Source organism: Spermophilus citellus (assembly GCF_964194105.1).
Source record: "Spermophilus citellus genome assembly, chromosome: 6".
NCBI classification, from domain to species: domain Eukaryota; kingdom Metazoa; phylum Chordata; class Mammalia; order Rodentia; family Sciuridae; genus Spermophilus; species Spermophilus citellus.
This window is the reverse complement of record NC_138187.1, coordinates 82,894,372-82,915,247: the sequence shown is the minus strand read 5'-3', so window position 1 is coordinate 82,915,247 and position 20,876 is coordinate 82,894,372. Positions and strand designations below refer to the sequence as shown.

At 37.7% G+C, this 20,876-nt stretch overlaps 2 protein-coding genes across 5 annotated transcripts in view; one reads left to right on the top strand and one right to left on the bottom strand.

The window, feature by feature from the left end:
* The window catches only part of PDSS1 (decaprenyl diphosphate synthase subunit 1), a 34,361-nt gene extending 23,890 nt beyond the window's left edge, over positions 1–10,471 (bottom strand). For 2 of the 4 annotated variants that reach the window (XM_081298592.1, XM_081298590.1), the window contains exons 1-4: positions 10,117–10,271; positions 6,479–6,543; positions 6,058–6,178; positions 3,573–3,703 (exon numbers count right to left, since the gene is read on the bottom strand). In XM_081298592.1, the coding sequence (XP_081154718.1) occupies positions 3,573–3,703; positions 6,058–6,178; positions 6,479–6,543; positions 10,117–10,248 (449 nt within the window). In that variant the 5' untranslated portion in view covers positions 10,249–10,271. Of the gene's footprint in view, positions 1–3,572; positions 3,704–6,057; positions 6,179–6,478; positions 6,544–10,116; positions 10,272–10,298 lie in introns of those variants that run through there. The other 2 variants (XM_081298591.1, XM_081298593.1) reach the window with 2 other exon arrangements.
* Positions 10,472–10,656: 185 nt separating this feature from the next.
* Positions 10,657–20,876, top strand: part of LOC308651485 (protein adenylyltransferase SelO-like) — a 40,263-nt gene continuing 30,043 nt past the window's right edge. Inside the window, exons 1-6 of the mRNA XM_081298581.1 lie at positions 10,657–11,071; positions 15,152–15,270; positions 15,894–16,022; positions 20,371–20,435; positions 20,515–20,571; positions 20,661–20,759. Of these exons, the coding sequence (XP_081154707.1) occupies positions 10,669–11,071; positions 15,152–15,270; positions 15,894–16,022; positions 20,371–20,435; positions 20,515–20,571; positions 20,661–20,759 (872 nt within the window). The 5' untranslated portion in view covers positions 10,657–10,668. The remainder of the gene's footprint in view (positions 11,072–15,151; positions 15,271–15,893; positions 16,023–20,370; positions 20,436–20,514; positions 20,572–20,660; positions 20,760–20,876) is intronic.

Below are 20,876 nucleotides of genomic sequence, written 5' to 3'. Positions count from 1 at the left end.
ATGTAGGAGGGATGCCTGTGAGCTCACACTTGTGGGCTGTTATCTTTGGTCAAACCCATACTTTTCCCCAGGTATTCCTCATCATTAGCAGTGGCCTTTACTTTCCAGTGCTGGAAGTTTCACACAGGAATGGATGTGTGAAAAGGCTACCAGGAGAGGTTTGGGAGAAAGATGTAGACACCATATTGTGCTATAAATACAGCAGAGCAATTTTAGAAAAATGTATTTAATATAAAGCCCCTCCCCCATCTTTTTTTTTTTTTTTGAGGTAGGGGTCTCAGTATGTTGCCCAAATCCCTGATAAAGCTCAAAATTCTTTGAAAACCTAAGTGCTGACCTAAGTGTTGGTTTAGGTTGTGTTGAATTCTATTACAAGTTAAATTATCTGGGACACATTCTGAGATGGAGCCTAATTTACAGGTTGTAGGCTGGGGATATAGCTCAGAGGTAGAGCAATTGCCTAGCATGTGTGATGTCCTGGATTTGGTCCCTAGTACCGCCAAAAAAGCAAACAAGTTAATGAACTGGATGTTTACTAGAAGAGCCTTTGGGATCAACACCCAGGGGAAGGAGGGCAGAACAGGAAGGCAAGGCAGACCCAACAGACTTAGCCCAGATGGAGCTCTGCAACTGGAATGGTCCTTTATCTATCAATCCCTAGACATGAGCTGCCTCCAGAAAGGACAATAGCACTTCTTGACAAGGCTGAGAAATGAAGGCAAATAGGCATTAACAGCACCTGGTATAACAACTGGGTCAAAGAGTATTTCAGTGAAGGGCAATAGAGGAGGAACATATTAGAATCTACCACATCTCTATTTATTGGACATTTGAAACCTGAGTCTATTCCCACTTTACCTTCCTATGTATGGTGATTATCAGGATATAGGGAGAAAAAAACTGGATCTTAATCTTTTCAGGGCCATATTATCCTTCAAGAGTATACAGTAAGCCATGGATACCCTTCCCCAGATAAATGCAAATACACAAAAAATTTTAGCTGGGCATGGTGGCACACGCCTGTAATCAGCTTGGGAGGCTGAGGCAAGAGGACAGTGAGTTCAAAGCCAGCCTCAGTAACTTAGTAAGGCCCTAAGCAACTCAGCGAGATCCTGTCTCTAAATAAAATATATAAAAGGGCTGAGGGTATGGTTCAATGGTTAAGCGCCCTTGGTCCAATCCTCAGAACCAAAATAAATAGATAAATAAATAAATAAACCGTATACAATTTCAAGGGTTCACCGACCCCCACAACTCCTATAGACCTCAGGTTTAAAATTTTCCCAGTTAAAGTCATCCAGCAGAGAACATTTAATAGATAGCTGAAAAGCTTAATAAAGGCAGAAAAATCAATAGGTGGTTTTCCCTTCCTTCACTACTTCTTAAGATTCCCGTTCTGTCTTCTAAAATCCTCACCATATTACTAAGTGATTTAATACACACTTTAGATGTCTGATAAGGTTCATAAACAGCTGTTAAACTTTGACTGTCAAATGATAAAGAGGGTCTCTTTCCATTGTGCCATCACCAAGAAGCAAGCATGTGAGGCACAAGAATACACAGAGTGTCACTGGGATGAAAGGATACTCTGGTGACACTGGCTAAAATGGAGGCAATGTATGGTCCTGCTCCTGAATCTTTTTTTTTTTTTTAATTTCTTTTAGTTGTACATAATGCCTTTATTTTTATTTATTTATTTTTATGTGGTGCTGAGAATCGAACCCAGGGCCTTGCACACTCCAGGCGAGCACTCTACTGCTGAGCCACAACACCAGCCCCCACTCCTGAATCTTAAAATGTTGTTTTTCTATGCTGTTCTGGACATTTATGAGCAAGTAAAATCACAAATGGCCCAGCTCTTCAGATGTTGCTGCCCGTTTTTTCTTCAAGTGGCATAGAAACAATAGCCACATATTTAGCTCATTAAGGGCCCAATTCAGAAATGTCTCTGGGAAACAAGTATTCTCAAGAAGTTGCAACTTGGAGCGTAATACTGGCAGAGTACTAGATCACCCAAATGCAGGCTGGGATTGTGACTTGTCCCCATGCTAGACATTGCCTATGTATTATATATTAGTCTGAGAATTTAAAATATAAATATACTTTCCCTAGACTAGTGGTTCTCAACCAGGGGGGATTTTTGCACTCCATGGGACATTTGGCAATGCTAAAGACATTTTTGGTTACTATCAACTGGGGGGCCTTCAGTAGGTACAGACTAGGGATAGTGTTAAACATCCTATAATGCACCAGACAGTCTAAATCTCTTCCCACCAACAAAGAATGATTGGCCCCAGGATGTCATGGGGCTGAGAAACTTTGCTCTAAAACCACATGAGATGTGTTTTAAGTTTGGTTCAAGGGGATCATTTCTGCTGTTCTGCCTTCTAGGTAAAGTCAAAGTGGTCTAGATAACAGCTAAAAGGTTTTACTGCATGCTCAAAATACATTGTGAGCTCTTTGAAAATCTTAAAATCTCTTTTAAAATCTTAAGGTGATTCTGAGCACTGTGATTGTACTGGACATAAAGAGGCATCGCTGTAGGACACAAGACTGCAGGCAGAGGTGGCACCTGCATTTGCTAAGAAACATCTGGTGCTCATACTTACAGCATCAGCATTAAGGTTAGTGCTGACAACTCTTAGGAATTCCTTAGAAGTAACTGTTCAACTTTAGGGATGCTTATCAGTACATTATGGTCTACTGGAATTGCCATTGATCGGTTACATGAAGATACTTCAGCAATAAGGTAAAGAGTTTAAAAACAATGGCAAGAAAGCAGAGCAGAACACAAAATTATATATATTGAATAACTGAATGCAAGAAGAAAGGGAAGCAGAATGAGCAACAGGGCTGCACAAAGCAATGGGGAAATGATTTTTCCTTTTAAGATTTCCTGTAATGTTAAAATGGTGCAGCTATTTGAAAATAAATCAATACATCTTCTTTGAAGATTTCTCTTCTGCACGATTCAAAAAGTTACAGGAAGCAGCAACCCTGGGTGTGTGCATCCACTGCCCATAATAATGGCCTGCTCAACTTCAGAACAATCAACCTTTGGACTAACCATCCACATGTATAATGATTAAATACACATCCTGGTATTCTTTACTTCCCAGTGAGAAAAACAAATATGGTTTTGGATTTTTATTTGTAACTTAAGTTATTCTTCAAAGGACATGAAGAAGTCTGCAAAAGGAAGATGTCCAGAGTGACATCAGTGATTCAAAGTCAGAATCTATACATAACTGAACAAATTCTTAGATATATGCTTTTGTTTGTGGTACTGGGGATTGAACACAGGGGTGCTTTACCACGAAACTATATCCCTGGCCCCTTTTTATCTCAAGACAGAGTCTTGCTAAGCTGTTTAGGGCCTTGCTAAATTGCTAAGGCTGACCTTGCACTTGCAATCTTCCCACTTTAGCCTCCCAAGTCACTGGGATTATATGTGTGCACTACCACATCTAGCTAGATATATGTTACTTTTAAAATGGGAACAAAATGGTAACCTGGGGAATGAAAAATCCCAAATATAACACAATGATAGGGTGTGAAAGTATGGAACTCACCGGGAGTTATTATAATGACTATTACACGCTCGGGCCATTAGCACCACAATAATTGGTCGAAAGGCTTTTCCTTTTCCATCAAAGTAGTACTCAGACATTTCCTTAAGTTCTGTTGTAGATATGAGCAGTTCCTGAAATAAATAAAGATTCTTTGCATCAATAAGACATTTTAATTGTACAACAAGTCAACAGGATCTATTTTTACAAAACTTTGGTTCAATTTCAGTATGTCTCCTTCAATTAAGAAAGTGAACACTCAGCTGGACAAGGCTTTGACACTGTATGGACACAAACCTGGATGCCCTGTGGGCCGGAACACAAATGATGCCTGGCTCAGCCCCAAGTGGTCTCCTGCACTGCTAACTGCCTCAGGGATAATATCAGATACCAGGATGTGGCAGCAGATTAGAGGGAGCACTGAGTGGCCCAGGAACTTTGGGCTAGTAACAGGTGGACAGAGAAAGAAACAGGGGCTGGTAGGTAGCTTGGAAGATGGAGGAAAGAAGAGAATGTCAGGGGGGTGTGGGAGCCTATGAAGCAGGTAAGGGGCATGCGGATGCTGCATATCGAGAAAAGGAAGACAGACAAGATGATGGGCAAGAAGAAGCAGAGGTCAGTAAGTCTGGTTGGGCCTATATTTAGCAGAAGATATATCAAAGGTTCATAAAGGAAGTATTAGGCATAGTTTGCCTAACTACAAGCAGCTTAACATTGTGTTAGGGAGACATTTAAAAAATATGAACCATGTAATGGACAACACAGAAGTAACCTCAGCAATGCTGTGCATGAAATACATTAAAAGTTCAGAGAGAAAGAGATTAATGAGGGTTAGAAAACTCAAATATTTCATGGAGGAGATAAGCTTTGACTTGGATTAGGACTAGTAGGGTTTTGATTTGTAAAGAGGAGAGAAGGCCTTACAGGTCTTCCATGGGTGTGTATCTGTCCTGCTCAAGGGTGCACTAGACTGAATCAGAGCTTATCTCCTGGAAACAGTGGACCCAGGAGAATGCAATACTGTAGGCCTGTCACTAATTCATTAGATTACTGATTCAGTGCCAAACACTGTAATAAAGGCAGAGGTCACAAAGATAAGCAAGACAGCTTTGCCAACAAGGAGCCCAGGTTCTAGATGGAGAGAAGTAAACCAGTAATAGTCATCAACACCTTACAATGTGATGAGTGCCGTCATCAAGGTAAGCAAGATCACCCTGGGAAAAACATGGGGAGCCTCTGGCTCAGGCTGAGATAGGGAAGACACAGCAAAAAGGACATGAGATATAGGGGTGACCTGACCTAAGGCAGTGGGGACTGAAGGTAAGAGACAAACTAAAAGGGCAAGTGGGGGAAGAAAAGGAACAACTTGAGAATCTTTCCTACGTTCCTAGGTGGTATTATCAGTGACCAGGGACACAAGGAGACAAAACAGTTTGTGAGGGAAAAGGAGAGTTTAAAAAATGTTAAGTTAGACTCAGTCATGGATACATTTTTTTTTTTTTTTTTTTAATTCCAGCACTGCAAGGGGAAAAAAAGGGATAGCTGCTAGAAGACTGTGAGAATCTATGGTTGGAAGTTTGAAGGAAAAGTGGAGAACTTTGGGCCAGGAAGCTGACAAGGGGCATGTGAAGATTTCTGAGCAGCATTTAATTTATTTTATTTTCCTATTGTCTGACCCACTTCAGTGCCAGCAGCCTATGGACACAGAGGCCAGGCAATGGTTTGGGCCATGGTTTACTCTGGCATGGGACACTATGAGAGGCCCAGAAGGACAGGCCTACCATAAATTAAAATCCATGCACTGGACAGAATCTTAGAATTCACCTGAGGTCAGGATCCATGAAAAGTTTATAGGAAAAAGAGTTAAATGAAGAAAGCAATATTTAGGGTAGTTAATGATGATATTCAGAATTAGGAAAGATAGTCATAGGAATCACTGAGAGGTGATAGATATGAAAAGGAAAGGTTAGATAATTCACTACACATCTTTATGCTCCCTGTACCATTTTTTTTTTTAGTTTCTAAACTCTGAACTCTGCAATAATGCCTTTCTGAACAATAACATGTATTACATCCTCCATATTTTTTTAAGAGAGAGAGAGAGAGAAAGAGAGAGAGAGAGAGAGAGAGAGAGAGAGAGAGAGAGAGAGAGAGAGAATTTTTTTATATATTTTTTTTAGTTTTTGGTGGACACAACATCTTTATTTTATTTTTATGTGGTGCTGAGGATCGAACCCAGCGCCCCGCGCATGCCAGGCGAGTGCGTTACCGCTTGAGCCACATCCTCAGCCCCTGCATCCTCCATATTGCCCAGAACTGGGTTGCAATATGGTTTTTGCTCAAGTAATATTTGAAGCCTGATGTATGCAAGTAAAAAGTTTGCAATGGCATCATACATATATGAAGACCTGCTCTGTTTTCAAAATTGTAAAACTACTAAGTTCCAGTAAACTAAAACATACTTCTTAGCATAATCAAAAAAACTTACCTTTCTAATGTCCTCATACAGACCTTTCAAGTCCCTCCAACCAAGTTTAAAGGGATCAGTGTATTTCTCACCACTCTGTGTTTTACTACAACAGCTCACTGCTGGTGTCATGTGATGAAACCTGGGAAAAGGAAAAATGCACACAACTTCACTTCAAACTAAGTATTATATGCATGTCTGGCAATAGGTCATTTTTATAAACAGGACCAGGAGAACTGACAATATCAAAGAATAACTAAGCTATATTCATTGTGTTCTAGGTTGAGTTCAAATTTTATTATATTTCTATTTTTTGAAAAGCAGAAATCATGTAAAGTACTTAACTATCATTAAATTTGTTGTCTTAGTCAACCATAATTAAGTACAGAAATTTAATGGCAACATAGTATTTTTAGTAGTTCAATACAAATTATAAACTTACCGTGACATAGTATATACACTTGGAAAGGCAGATGTTAAACTCTTCAGAAGATTAAAACACGGCATCTAGAAAATAAAAGTGACAAGAAACTTGTAAAAATCATATCCTGAAAAACTTGTTTATAGCACTGGATAATAACCGTCCCCCAATAATTCATAATAAATATAATCTATATCTTTTTTAAAAATTTCTATTTGCCAATGGACCTTTATTTTATTTATTTATATGTAGTGCTGAGATTCAAACCCAGAGCCTAACACATGCTAGACAGGTGCTCTACCACTGAACCACAACCCCAGCCCCAATCTATATCTTTTAATCATCCATTTATAGGTAAATGGAAACTTTAGAAAAAGGACAATTTTAAAAGTTTCCTTTCCTTATTACAAAAGCAGTACTTTTACAAAAAAAAATATATATATATATATAAATAAGCAGAAAATTTTTAAAAACCTATAAATTCTTAAAGGTCCCAAAAAGCATCACCTGAGATGGCAAAAAGGTAAAAGATTTCAATATTAAGGAAGGTATTTACATTTATACAAATTGCCTATTTTAAGTTATAATATATTTTGAAAATGATGCTTCTGGATAAATAATGTTAAAAAAAAATGAGTTGCAGATATAGTTCTGTGGTGGTGGAGTTAACAATCACCTCAAGCAGCACATTCAGTATTAACTTAATCAGAGATCTAAAATAATTAAGAGGTAGTAACAAATATTACTTCTAATAATTACTGAGCACTACTGTTATAGGCTAGAAATATTGTGATAGGCACGAGGGACTTAAGGATATGGAGTTTTTAGTCTTGAATTCAGGGATTTTAGCACTTTAAAAATTACTCATTTGCTGTGTGTGAAGGCAAATGCCAGTAATTCCAGTAGGAGGCTAAGGTAGGAAGATTTTAAGTTCGAGGTCAATGTGGACAACTTAGCAAGACCTTTACTCAACTTATTTTGTTCAGTCTTCCTGGGTAATTAATTCATACAACTTCAATTACTTTATTATGATACTTATAAATAGAACTTCTTAAAGAGGAGGATGGGCTAGGTGGTACACACTTGTAATCCCAGCAACTCAGGAGGCTGAGGCAAGAGTATTAAAAGTTTGAGGTCAGTCTCTGGTACTTAGTGAGAACCTGTTTCAAAACATAAAAAGAACTGGGAATTTTTTTAGAGGGGGGAAAAAAAACCCTGGGTTCAATGTTCAGTACCCAAAAGAAAAAAAGAAGAGGAGGAGGACCAACTATTCAATTTGAGACTAACTCAGGGTTAAGGATTAAAATTACAGTTAATTCCTAACAGTTGTTAATAGCATAGTGTTTGGGGGACAGAGCTTGATCACAAATTTCCTGGCCATGCTACTTTGTGACACTTTTCTAATAAAAACTACCCATGGAGAGATGCTGAGATTAGAGAGTACAGTGTATGTATAGCACTTAGCTCAGAATCTAGTACACAACATATTTATTTTTAAATGTTTTATGATACTGGGATGAAACCCAGGGCCTCGTGCATGCTAAGCAAGCCCTCTACCACTGAGCTACATCCCTAGCTCCACAAGAAACGTTTAATACTGCATTTATTCCATCAAGCTGTGTTCTACTTTAGGAGTACCTTACAGCAATATTTTCCAAAGGGAGATTTAAAGTTCTCAGAACAATAAGGTATTAAAAGGAAGCTGCAAAACTACTGCTGAAGCACACTGCTAGTACTAATGACGATTCTTTTCCATTCCCTCTCAATCACTTACTCTCCCTGAAAGTCAACCTTTCCTCTCATGAATTCACATTTTAAAATAAGAGAAAATGATTGATGAGAATCAAAGACACATTGACAAGTGATTTGGCATGATCAAATGCACACTGGCTTGTATCCCATTGCAAGATTTGTTAATAATACTTGTGGAGAGTAAGGAGAATATACAAAACATCAAGAATTAACAGCACTGTGTTGAAAAGCCAAATGTGGCTTAATTATTGTTGCTCTGTCCCCAAGGTCCATTAGGCCCTGAAAGACTTGAAATAACCAAAGTACACATGCCTGAAGTAGACACCTGAATGCTAATCTGTTAATTTATAGTAAGAAATATTATTTTCACATGAGCCAGAAATACTTAGGTTGGCATCATCAGCATTGTCCCTCCTTGTGGCCTAGGAGGTAAATATGGAAGCCATGGAGCAAATGGTAAACTTAAAAGGTAAACTTCAAAGAAAGAAGTATTAGCCAGGCATAGTGGCACATGCCTACAATCCCAGCTATTCAGAAGGCTGAGGCAAGGAGATCAAATTCAGGGCTGGCCTCAGCAACTTAGTGAGATCTTGTCTTAAAAAATAAAAAGAAAGAAAAAAATTAAGAAGTATCTAGTGGCATTACATGGTGTATACATCTATCTTCAAATAAGCTCATGGTCTTCAGAGCTAGAAAAATCTGAAGTCCAACTAAGACAGCACTTACCTTCCCCTAAGAGTCTTCTCCCATTTTCTACACCCCATATATAGTATTCCTTTTTTAACTGTCTAGGTTGTTTTCAAGCCCAGTTGCCTTCCTTTTCCAAACAGTTTTTTAGATAATGTGTGATATGCATCCACTTTGGTACAAAGTAGACATTTGTGAATGCTACATATTTCATGCTAGTAAATAAATGGTGTTTGATGAGTACATGGATAAATGAAATGTACGAAATCTGAATACAAACTGAATCCTAAATTCAAATAAAAAGTGGTGGGGGTACTGGGGATGTGGCTCAAGCGGTAATGCGCTCACTTGGCATGCGCCGGGCACTGGGTTCAATCTTCAGCACCACATAAAAATAAAAAAATATGGATGTTGTGTCCACCAAAAACTGAAAAATAAATACTAAAAAACGCTCTCTTTCTCCCTTCTCTCTCTCTTAAAAAAAAAAAAAAAAAGTAGTGGGGACTTTGCAGATGCAAGGTGAAACTTGTACAGTTACTGGGTGACTGGAGAAGTCTCTAAAAACGAAAGTCAGTGCCTAGATATGCTTACAGTATGGGCCTAAGTAGTGGCACCCTGAGAATGAGTCACTACAAAGTGATTGACAGAGCCATAAGAACAGGTTTATAACTCCTAAACTGACTAAATATAAGAAAAAAGAAATTGGACCCAAGGCAGCAGGAGACACCCTCAAGGAATCATCTTATTGCTGAGACTCTGGCTTTACTTCAAGAAGCTGCCATGAGATTTCAAAGACTCCAAATTCTCTCTCCTTCTAAAGTCCTTCTAGCTCCATGCAGATGTGCGCTTCCTGAAAGCACTTACTGCGAAGCCCTTACGTATGGAACCACTTAAGTCCAGGCCCAGAGAGCATCAAACCTGCCTGCTCCCTAAGACCCTTTCCATGCAACTACTCCAAGGTCAATTTGATCCTCTATCTTGGAGAATGAGATAGGAATCCCTTTTGCTTTAAAAAGGTCTGTCCTCTTGGAGCGGGTTCTAAGGTGCAAAGGGATTAAGGGCAATGTCCTCCAGGAATTTCCTCTTCGTCCACACCACGAGACAATCTGATCACTCCTGAGTCTCCCGGGGGGGGGGGGGGGGGGCAGGCTCCTCACCACTTGATCCCCACTCCCCAACCAACCGGTTGACACAGCTCCCGGGTCTCGGGACACCCCTACCTCTGGAGAATGCGCAGCTCGGTCCCACCAGGGACGCCCGCTACCTCCGTGTCCCACCCTTGGGCGATCCCGAGCCCCCGGCCTCGGCGCACGTGCTCCTCGCTCCCATTCATTCCGCAGCGCCGCTGTCATTGGCGCCGTGACCTCTGCGCCCGATTGGGACACGCGCCTCCCGTCCTCACCTGCGCGAGGGCGTCGGAAGCGGCGCGCAGCCCCGGCGGCCCCGCATGGCCGGGGGAGCCGGGGCCAGGGCTCCGCGTCGCCGGCCTCCAGGAGCAGCCGCGCCACCACCGCCACCAGCGGGAGGCCATGGTCCGAGTCTGAAAGTCGCGGCCGGGCGGCAGCTCCGCCTCTGGCCCCGCGGCCCTCCTCCGGGGACCCGGAGCCGGAAACCTGGCACAGGAAGCGCTTGGGCCCCGCCCGGCCTCCGCCTCCCGCTCCTCCGGGGCTCGTTTTTCCGGCTGCCGGCGGCCGGGCAGCCCGCGGGGAAGGCCCGGTGTCCCGGGGAGGCGGCGGCCAGCCCTGGGGCCACCAAACCTGGCCTCCTGCGGGATGAACGCTCTGTCCCCACCCCTTCCCCGGAGTCGCTCGGGGGACGGCCGGTCACTCCAAAATGTACCTTTGGTGGCCCAGCTGTTGGCAAGAAATAGCACAGTGCGCCGGACTCGGCAGCCACGAAAGTCTCGCTCTGCGTATTTTGGCAGAAATATGATTCAGAGCACAGGGTTCTGGTTCTGTGGCCTAACCCGAAGACCACAGTTCCCCCTTATGCTTCTCTTGAGGGTGACCTGCCACGCTGTCGTGGGCTGCCTTTTACAATCTGCCGCAGAAGGAAGTGTCCACCTTCTGCCACTTTCCAGTAACAAGTCCAACCACGTTCAGAGCTACTGTGAAAAAGAAACTAAATTGGCCCTCTCTCTCGACTTTTGGACTCTCTCCTCTGAAAACCTAATAGGTATAGTTTGACATCTTGCTCACATCTGGATATATCGAGTCCCGCGCTTGGGGGTACTGAGGCTGCATATTTTAAAAACATATTTGGTAATGTCAAAATTTACTTGTATCCAGCTCAGGAAGTACTGAGAATGCACAGGACTGGTGCACTAAAGATCTTCTTTTCTTAGCTCTATTGTCACATCTGTTCTGGTGTTGAGACAGCATGTTAACAGAAATCTGATACAATTAAACATTCATACACGGAGTCAAAAGAGAAAGTGTAAGCATCCAGGATACTGAAAAGAAACGCTTTCCTCAGAAAGTTCACTGTTGGGAAGAAATAGACCAGTAAAATAGGTAATTGCAACTCTCTGATATGTATTTTTTTTCTTATTCTGAAAAACACTTGCATTAAAGAGTGAGGTAGCCCTAGAGCTGAGCACATTAATTTTATATTTATCTTAAAAAGTAAAAAAAAAATTACTGAGTAAAAATATTATAGAAAGGAACCTATCAAAATAAACCAATTTTGTCTCATTTTTCCCCCAGTCTTGAAGAATAGTATATAAAAACATGTAAAGTGCTTTACAAGTAAAAATTGTTAATATGAACATATGGTTTATCTTGATGGAGATTAGGTTAAACATCCGACAGGCATAATTTGCGAAAGTCAAGTGTAGCCTTACATACTTTTATTGTACTTGGAAATCCTTTATTAATATACTATCATTTGCCCTTTTTTACAGATAAGGAAAGTTGCAGAGGAATTAAACCACTGTTGGCAAGTATAGTACTCCACAATTCTGCCAGGCCATTTGCATTTAGAGATTGCTTGACCAGATTATAACAAAAATCCTCGCTATTAAGATGTTGTAATACGGCAAGGCTAAGTAAGGAAAACAGTTATAATTCATTAAGGCTTCCAACATTATTGTATGGCTCAACTCTTGAAGAACAACCATCTACGAATAGGACATGTAGAATTCAAAGGTAGTTCTGGTAGTTCTTTTGGCTCAACTAAGCCAACCATCACTTTAGGTGGTCAAAAACTGAGCTGTGCAGGTAACTGCTAAAGAACAGACTTATCTTGTGCAGAGTCTAGAAATAATTTCGTTGTGTTTTTTTTTTTTTTAACTGAGGCAAATGAAACTACCAGTACTTATGGATAAAAATGGATGAAGTGGGTCGTTGGAAATATTTTCAAAGTTGTCATTTCAACCTTGGAGTGTTGGCTACACTTCAAGACATTTTCTTGCCATATTAATAGCACTGTTCAAAACATTACCTAAGGCAGGTTTCATACCAAGAAGGGATTATAAACATAATACTGTGTGTTACCATTTTTTTTTGTTGTTGTTTGGTTTGGTTTGGTTTGGTACCAGGGATTGAACTCAGGGGGACTTAATCACTGAGCCACATTCCCAGCCCTCTCTTGTATTTTGTTTAGAGACAGGGTCTCCCTGAGTTGCTTCATGCGTCACTAAATTGCTGAGGCTGACTTTGAGATCCTCCTGCCTTAGCGTCCCAAGCTGCTGGGATTATAGGCAGGTACCACGTTGCCCAGCTGTTACCATGTTTTGATATATAGTACTGCATAAAACATCTCTTCCAAATGTTATTAGATAAAAGATTAATGGACTATCAACATGATTCTGGCAAGAGTATTTATTGAGAGAAAAAGTTCAAACAGTTACACTGAAAGATTAGCAGATTGTTTTCCTCTGTGCCAGGTCTAAACCCAGAGCCTCGCATGGTAGGCAAGTGCTGTACCATCCCCAGCCCTTCTCTGAGATTTTTAGTATGACAGATTACTCTATTTAAGTGTCACAGAGTGAGAGATCAGACTTCACTGTTCTGAGGCCAGTGGTCACCTTGTCAAAATGTGCTCTATTTGGTACATATCATAACTGCTAAAAAATCATTCTATGTTGCTCATGCTTTATTAATATGTTAATGCATCATAAAGGAGAGTGCATTAATTATATAATTTAGTCAATTTACACTCAGGCTCTTCTGAAAGAAGAAAATAGACTGTTGAATTTTCTACTCTTGATTGTCAGGTTTTCTGAGATTATCTGTTTTTATTGTGCATGTTGGGGATTGAGCTACATCTCATCTCCAAATCAACTATTTTTTGGTTGACTACCCACGTGCTCCCACATGAGTCAAATATAAAGAACTAACTCTGGGCCCTATTTTCCTGACTTTATTGCTCATGTGAGGAAGACAGAAACATTATTACTCTTATTGTTGTTACAAGCAGCATGTACTTAAGCTAGGCTTGGATGGAATAAATTGGAGTTATTCCAAACAGTTGAGCAAATTGTTCTTACACCACTCTTCTCTACTGATTTGAAATATCATTTTCTCTATATAGGAAATCCTTTTTTATTCTATTCACTTATTAAAAAATTTCTATATAGGAAATTCTATTATAACATTTTCTTTATACAGGAAATTCGGTTATAACTTTGGGTTGTTTTTGTGCTTTTATATCAGTTCCATTGATTTTTGTTTTTATTTTTTGGACAAAAATACTTTTAGAATTTTTAAAAATTTTTTTTAGTTGTAGATGGACACAGTACCTTTATTTATTTATTTCTATGTGGTGCTGAGGATTGAACCCACACGTGCGAGGCAAGCGCTCTACTACTGAACTATGGCCCCAGCCCTAGAATATTTAATATGATAAGCAAATTAATTTCTCTTACTTAAAAACATCTCTCCTGTTTCTTTTTCCAGGTTTGCAATTTATCTGCTTTAAAAAAAAAAAAAACTCCTACTAGAATTTTTATTAGATTCCTATTTGTTTATCAAATAATTTGGTGACACATTTTGACTATAAGCTCTATCTGGAAACATTGGTTTTTGTGCCCCTTAGTCTGATTGATTAATTGGTTGATTGACTGATTGATTTCATTGTGGTACTGGAGATTGAATCCAGGGCCTACTACATGCTAGACAAGTAATGTACCACTGAGCTGTACCCCCTTTCCTTATGACCTTATTAACATGCTAACTCTCTTCTTCTATTTTTTGTTTTAATTGCTTTGGATTAGGAAAACAGATGAAGATTTTAAGAATTTTTCTAAAACAAGAATAAATATATTCTTGAGTATCCAAAGCAAGTTCAAAACTCCCTTCTTTCACAGCTTCTTAGTGTAGTACATGTGCTTTATTGCATGAACTTTACGAAACAGTTTCAGTTGGTTTTAGGAGCAATTTTAAACTTTTATCCTTCTGAGCAGGCATGAATCAAATGTTTCAGGGTTTGTAGTGGGATCCAGAACAAGTTTGTACATTTAGTAAACCATGTGTTTCCTGATCTTAGAGTTATTTATGTATATATGTGTTTCTTTTGATTATTTTGAGTTTCCTAAGGACAGAATTCATATGATTAAGTGTATAATATATTTTGGTTCTTTTGAGTTGACTAATGTAGTAATGCCACTCACCTTCGTTTTATTTATTTCTATTACTTATAAACATGTTGTATATCCTTCTTGTCTCCCAAAATGAAAATCTTTATAGACAGAATATGTGTCTTGTTTTAAACATTTTCCACTTCCCATCTTCTTGGACAGATCCATATATAGGTTGAATATCCCTTATCTGAAATGTTTGGAACTAGGAGTGGTTCAGATTTTGTAATTTTTTTTTTCAGCTCTTGGAATGTTTGCATGTTCATGATGAAATACCTTTGGGACGGAACCCAAATCTAAATGCAAAATTCATTTATGTTTCATATGCCCTCATACATGTTGTCTGAGACAATTCTATAAATATTTTTAGTGTGCCTGCATTTTAATTGTAACTGTCACATGAAATCAGATCTGGAATCGTCTTGTGGCATCATGTAGGTGCTCAGAAAGTTTAGGATTTTGGATCTTCAGATTAGGGATGCGATGCTCACCCTGTACATAACGTGAATATTGGATAATGTTGAAAATGATAAAATAGTCTTCTGAATAAAAATATGAAGAAAATAGTAGTTTAGGTAGGCATTTTAAAGAACCATAGTTTTTCAAAAGAATATTAATGCTGTGTATGCAACAAATGAGAACAATAAAAAGGGTTTTGTTTTGTTTTGTTTTGACAGCTGTGTTGCCAGTTGATCCTGTTCAGGAAAATTATGTTCGTAAAGTGAAAAACTGTATTTTTTCAATTGCCTTCCCTACTCCTTTCAAATCAAGAGTACTTCTTGCAGCAGTCTCAAAGGTTAGGCTTTATTTTTTTCTTACCACAAATACTTAGCTCACTAAAACATTTGTCTAACAAAGTATAAAAATTGTTCTGAGTTTTTATTAATCTATTGATAACTTTTTATATTTAAAGCTCAGAAACCTGGAAAATATCATTCTTAGAGCTCACTTTTCAATACTTGTTCCTGGAGCATAGTATTCAGCTTCATCCTGAAGTTATCTTACAAGAAAGATATGCATTTGTGGAAAAGAGGAAAATGAGTTAAATTTTTATTTTACATAACTTTTAGAAATTATCTCTAATAACAAATTCTAAATTGTTCTCTCATGATACAAGTGTATTTGATATAAAAATAGGGCATTTACTTTTTTCTAGTTCTTTGAAAGAATACCTGCTAGGAAAAATATTATTTTTTGATGCATCACAGGAAATCCATGAAAATTTTAGAACTATCTCATAGAACTAATTTTCTGCAAATAGCATAAATAATCATAGAAAGTCTGGTATATCTCTTATAAAAATGTAATGTATTTTTGGAAGAAGTCTATTCTTGTAATTTTCTTCTATTAGGTCTCTTTTCTTAAAAATTATTCAAAGATTGCTTAGGTTTGTAAGAAGACTTTTTTCCCCTGCCTCAGGAAGTTCTAGAAGATATTTTGGATCTTGATGTATCTGTATCAGAAACGGATGATTTTATCCAGCTTGTTAGTGGTGGAAAGATAGTATCTGGATCTGTTCCATTGGCTCACCGATATGGTGGCCACCAGGTAAGAGTACAACATCATTTCCTGTATGTAAATAGAAACATTTGGTTGAAATGCTATAAATTATTTTAAATTATTTTCTCTAATATTATGATATTGAGGGTTCAACAAGATGTTTGTAGAAGAATGTCATCATAAGATGCATATGTTGGGGCTGGGGTTGGGCTCAGTGGTAGATTGCTTGCCTAGAACATATGAGGCACTGGGTTTGATCTTTAGCACCACTTAAAAATAAATAAATAAAATAAAGGTGTTGTGTCCACAATTAAAAATTAAAAAATTAGGGCTGGGGTTGTGGCTCAGTGGTAGAGCGCTCGCCTGGCACGTGTAAGACCCTGGGTTCGATCCTCAGCACCACATAAAAAATAATAATAATAAACAAGTGAAATAAAGGTGTTGTGTCCAACTACAACTTAAAAAATAAAGAAAAATAAAAAAATTTTTAAAAATGCATATGTCATAAGTGAAAAATCTGAATATATAACCAAAGAATATAAAGAGAGAGCAAACAAGTATATAAAAAGATATTCAATGTCATATCATTAGGGAATTGCAAATCAGAATGAGATATTAGAATGGCAAAAAAAAATGCTAGTGAGGATGTGAAACAATAGAAACTCTCATTCATTGCTGTGGGAATGCAAAGTAGTACAGTGACTTTAGAAGATAGCTTAGTAGTTTCTTTAAAAAGCTAAACTTACTTCTACCATATGATACAGCAGTTATACTCCTTGGCATTTGAGTTGAAATGCGTTTAACTTTATGTCCACACAGAAACATGCACATACATTGCATAGTAGCTCTATTCATAATTGCTTAAACTTGGAAGCAACTAAGTTTTCCTTTAGTAAATGAATGGATAAATAACCTATGGTGTGTCTTGACAATGAAATAGTATTCTGCATTAAAACAAAATGAGCTATTAATTAAAAGTCATGGGGAAACTTAAATGCATATTACTAAGTGAACAAAGCCCATCTGAACAGGTTATGCTCTGTATGATTCCAACTTTATGACACTCTGGAAAAGGCATAATTATGGAATAGTAAAAAGATCAGTGGTTGACAGGTTAGGAGGAGGAAGGGATGAATAAGCAGAGCATGAAGGACTGTTAAATCAATTGAATTATTATTTGTGATATTATAAATGGTGGCTACACATCATTACACATTTGTCCAAACCCATGGAAAATATGGCACCAAGAATGGATTCTAAACTATGGACTTTGGACAATAGTGAGATGCCAGTGCGTATCGTTGTGGTGGAGTATGTTGATAATAGAGAGGATACACATGGAGTGGGGAAGGGGTGTATGGAAAATCCCTGTACTTTCCTAATTTTGCTGTCAGACTAAAATTGCTCTGAAAAATAAAGTATTTTAAAAGGGGGGGATTATGGGAGAGAAGTTAGAGCCTGATCTTTTTAAATAGGGGATGGAGGATAGTTCAGTGGTAGGTTGCCTAGCATTTGCCAGGCCCTGGGTCTGATTCCTAGCATCAAAAAAACAAACAGAAAAACTTAAAAACGAAGCTTTAAAAAATGGAATTGAGAAAACTGGGTCAGCACAAATATAAAATTCACATGAATTTTTACTAGAGAACTCGGCGCAATATTGGCAAGGGATTTAAGCAAAGCCAAGTAGCACAATGTGTCAGTATAAAAGTCTCAGGAGGACAAACATTATAATTTTGCGAGAGTAGCTGTAAATCAGAGTAGTAGAACTGCTAGAAAGACAATAAATAAGGAAATAAAGATTCATTGGAGGGTGTGATAGATGCGGTAGCAATAAGGAAATAATTAAGGCACACTGTAACAATGAAGCAAGATGTTGAGACAAGTTCAGGACATGGTGTCTAAATAAGAACAGATAAAAAAATGCAGGACTAGTTGTTGAAATTTCTGTCTTTTTCTGTAGGCTAAACACATGAAGTGCTGCCTGTTTATTTAGGGGCTATTTTTGTAATGATGATTTTAATTAGGGAATAATTTTTGGAATAAGCACTAATGTATAACAGTAATAGTATAAGGATTAAATTAGGAAATTATGAAAAGTGCTTACATATGAACTTACAAAACAGTAGTTATGAGATCAAGCTCTGGTTTGTTGGGTTAATGAATTCCTTTCTTCTTTAAAGGCTCATAAACTAAGAAGCAAGGTAACTGAAACCATTAGAATTAGAAAGGATTTTTTTTTTAGATTTATTTTTTAGTTATAATTTGACACAATACCTTTATTTTATTTATTTATTTTTATGTAGTGCTGAGGATCGAAACAGGACTCACAGGTAGTAGGCAAGCACTCTACTGCTGAGCCACAACCCCAGCCCAGAATTAGAGAGGATTTTTAAGGGTCATCTGTGATAAACTTGCACCTCACTTTGTTGATCTTGAAAGATCATTCCAGAAGATGGGAGAAATGAGCCAGCAAAGAAATCTGCCAAGTTTTATTGAACACACCATTTTGTAGACATACTACAGGGTTTGTTATTTTGTTTTCAAGGAATAACAACCTTTTACTAAACTGTGTTTCTCAGTTGAGAAACTTCTGTACTAAACAATCCTTTGGTCTTTTCTAGCACTCAAATGCAGGAATGTCAAGGCTCAAAAAGTAATCTTGTATGGATTAAATTTATTTGAAATTGTTTTATACCATTGCTTACATATACTGCCAAAGTACAAAAACAAAACTCAAGCTCTGTGGAATTTCATTAAAGCATTCTTTTTGTGGGTTTTTCTTTTTTGTAGTATAATAGGTAGACTAGTAAATTAAAACTTTTATCAATTTCATGTTGATGTTATAGATATTTGTTTATAAGAATGTCTTTGCCACTCTGAACTTTAGTTTAAATTTATTTCTCTTTTAATGATGGAAAACTAACTTCCTGGTATCCTGATTTCCTTCCTAGCACTGAATTAATCATTCTTTGTTCTTTTCACTCATGGAGTGGAATATACTTAAGTATTGTTCACTTTGGAACCTTTCCAGATGATGGTGAGAGCACCTCTCAGACTTGTAGTCTTATGGATACTCAAAATTTGTGGTGGTCTCTTCCTGGTGAGGATGACAAAATAGTGGATGAATTTTTCTCAATTCTGGAACTTTAAGTATCATTTGAATATTCCATAGCTGTTTTTAGAACTTCCTGTGTATGCTGGGAACTATAATGGTGAATGAAATCTGTCCCTTTCCCTCAAATGGCAGTAGTTTATGGAAGATGATAGATAAATAATAAACTTCAGGAACATCAAGGTAGTGATTTGGGCAAGTATAGGAATTACGGGAGCTTATAGGACCACCTTGTTAGTCCTGCAAAGTCAGAGATGACTCTTGTGGAGTAACATCTATGTTGAAAATGGAATGTTGTCTATATTAGCAGATAATTGTTGGCCATAATAATTATTGCTGTCTTATGGACACTGGCAAATGTCAGACATTGTACAAGTTACTTCTCATATATTAGTGTTCATTCTAGCAGCAACATGACAAGGGTTATCCCATTTTACAGAAATGTAAGGTCAGTCATGGGCTGAACAACCATATATAAATTTTAACAAAAAAATTTGAGAAAAGTAATCATCCAAGTTCAGAACAATTTTTTTAGGTACAAGTATAATCATGATTTTGTATTGTAGACATATAATATAGGTTTAGTCTGTTAATAAATTGCTCCTAGTTCTCTCTTTCTCTCTTTTTCATAGACACACACACACACACATACACACACACACACACACATACACACACACACACACACACACACACACTCAGATATATATATTTTTGGTCCTGGGGATTGAACCCAGGGCCTTGTACATGCTCTACCACTGAGCTACATGTGCAACCCTAGTTTATATTCTCTAACTAAATAAATCAGTTCTAAGTGTTCTACACTAACAAATTTAATCTGAGTTCTAGATGATAAAATAATTATGTTTTTTAATTTTTTTAATAATGTGTTATAGTTACATATAATAGTGGAATTCATTTTGACATATTCATATATGCATATAATATAATTTGTTTCATTTCAATCCCCAATATTTTCCCTTTCCCTTTCTTCCTCCCTTACCCTGGACCCCTTCCTCTACTTTATTGGTCTTCCCTCTGTTAATTTATTGTTTTTTAAATTGGTGCTTTACACACTTACATAAGAATGAATTGGTTTAAATTTGTATTTTTAAAGTGAATTTCACTTGTTTTATTGATTGAATTTATTTTCACCATTATTGCAGTTGTAATTTTAAGTTATTATTTCTAGAAATAGAACACCTTAAATGACTTTGACTATAAAAATTATTATCAAAGCTTTAAAGATAATATGCATGAATAATTTTCCTTTCCCTCTTTTAGTTTGGGATGTGGGCAGATCAGCTTGGAGATGGAAGAGCTCACCTTATTGGAACTTACACGAACAGGTACCACATTTTTTCTTATATAATAGCTTATTTATTATATTTGAACCTAAATCTTCTAATATGTAAAATTTTTTTGAAGACAGGGTGAAAAATGGGAGCTCCAGTTAAAAGGCTCAGGAAAGACCCCATATTCCCGGTATAGTTTGGTAATATGTTTAGACATCTAAGTAAGAGTTATGTTGTCTTAATTAAAAATGAAATTCTTTTAAATTGTATTTCCTATAGAAATGGTGATGGTAGAGCAGTACTTCGTTCCTCGGTGAGAGAATTTCTGTGTAGTGAGGCTATGCACTACCTTGGAATTCCAACTAGCAGGGCTGTAAGGTAATTCCTTTTTCCTTCAAGTAACTTTCAGGACTGCATCATATTATCTCCAGAAATGTGTTAGGAAAATAGAGCAGATAAATCTCTGAGAATATGATCTCTTATAGTTTCTTGTCA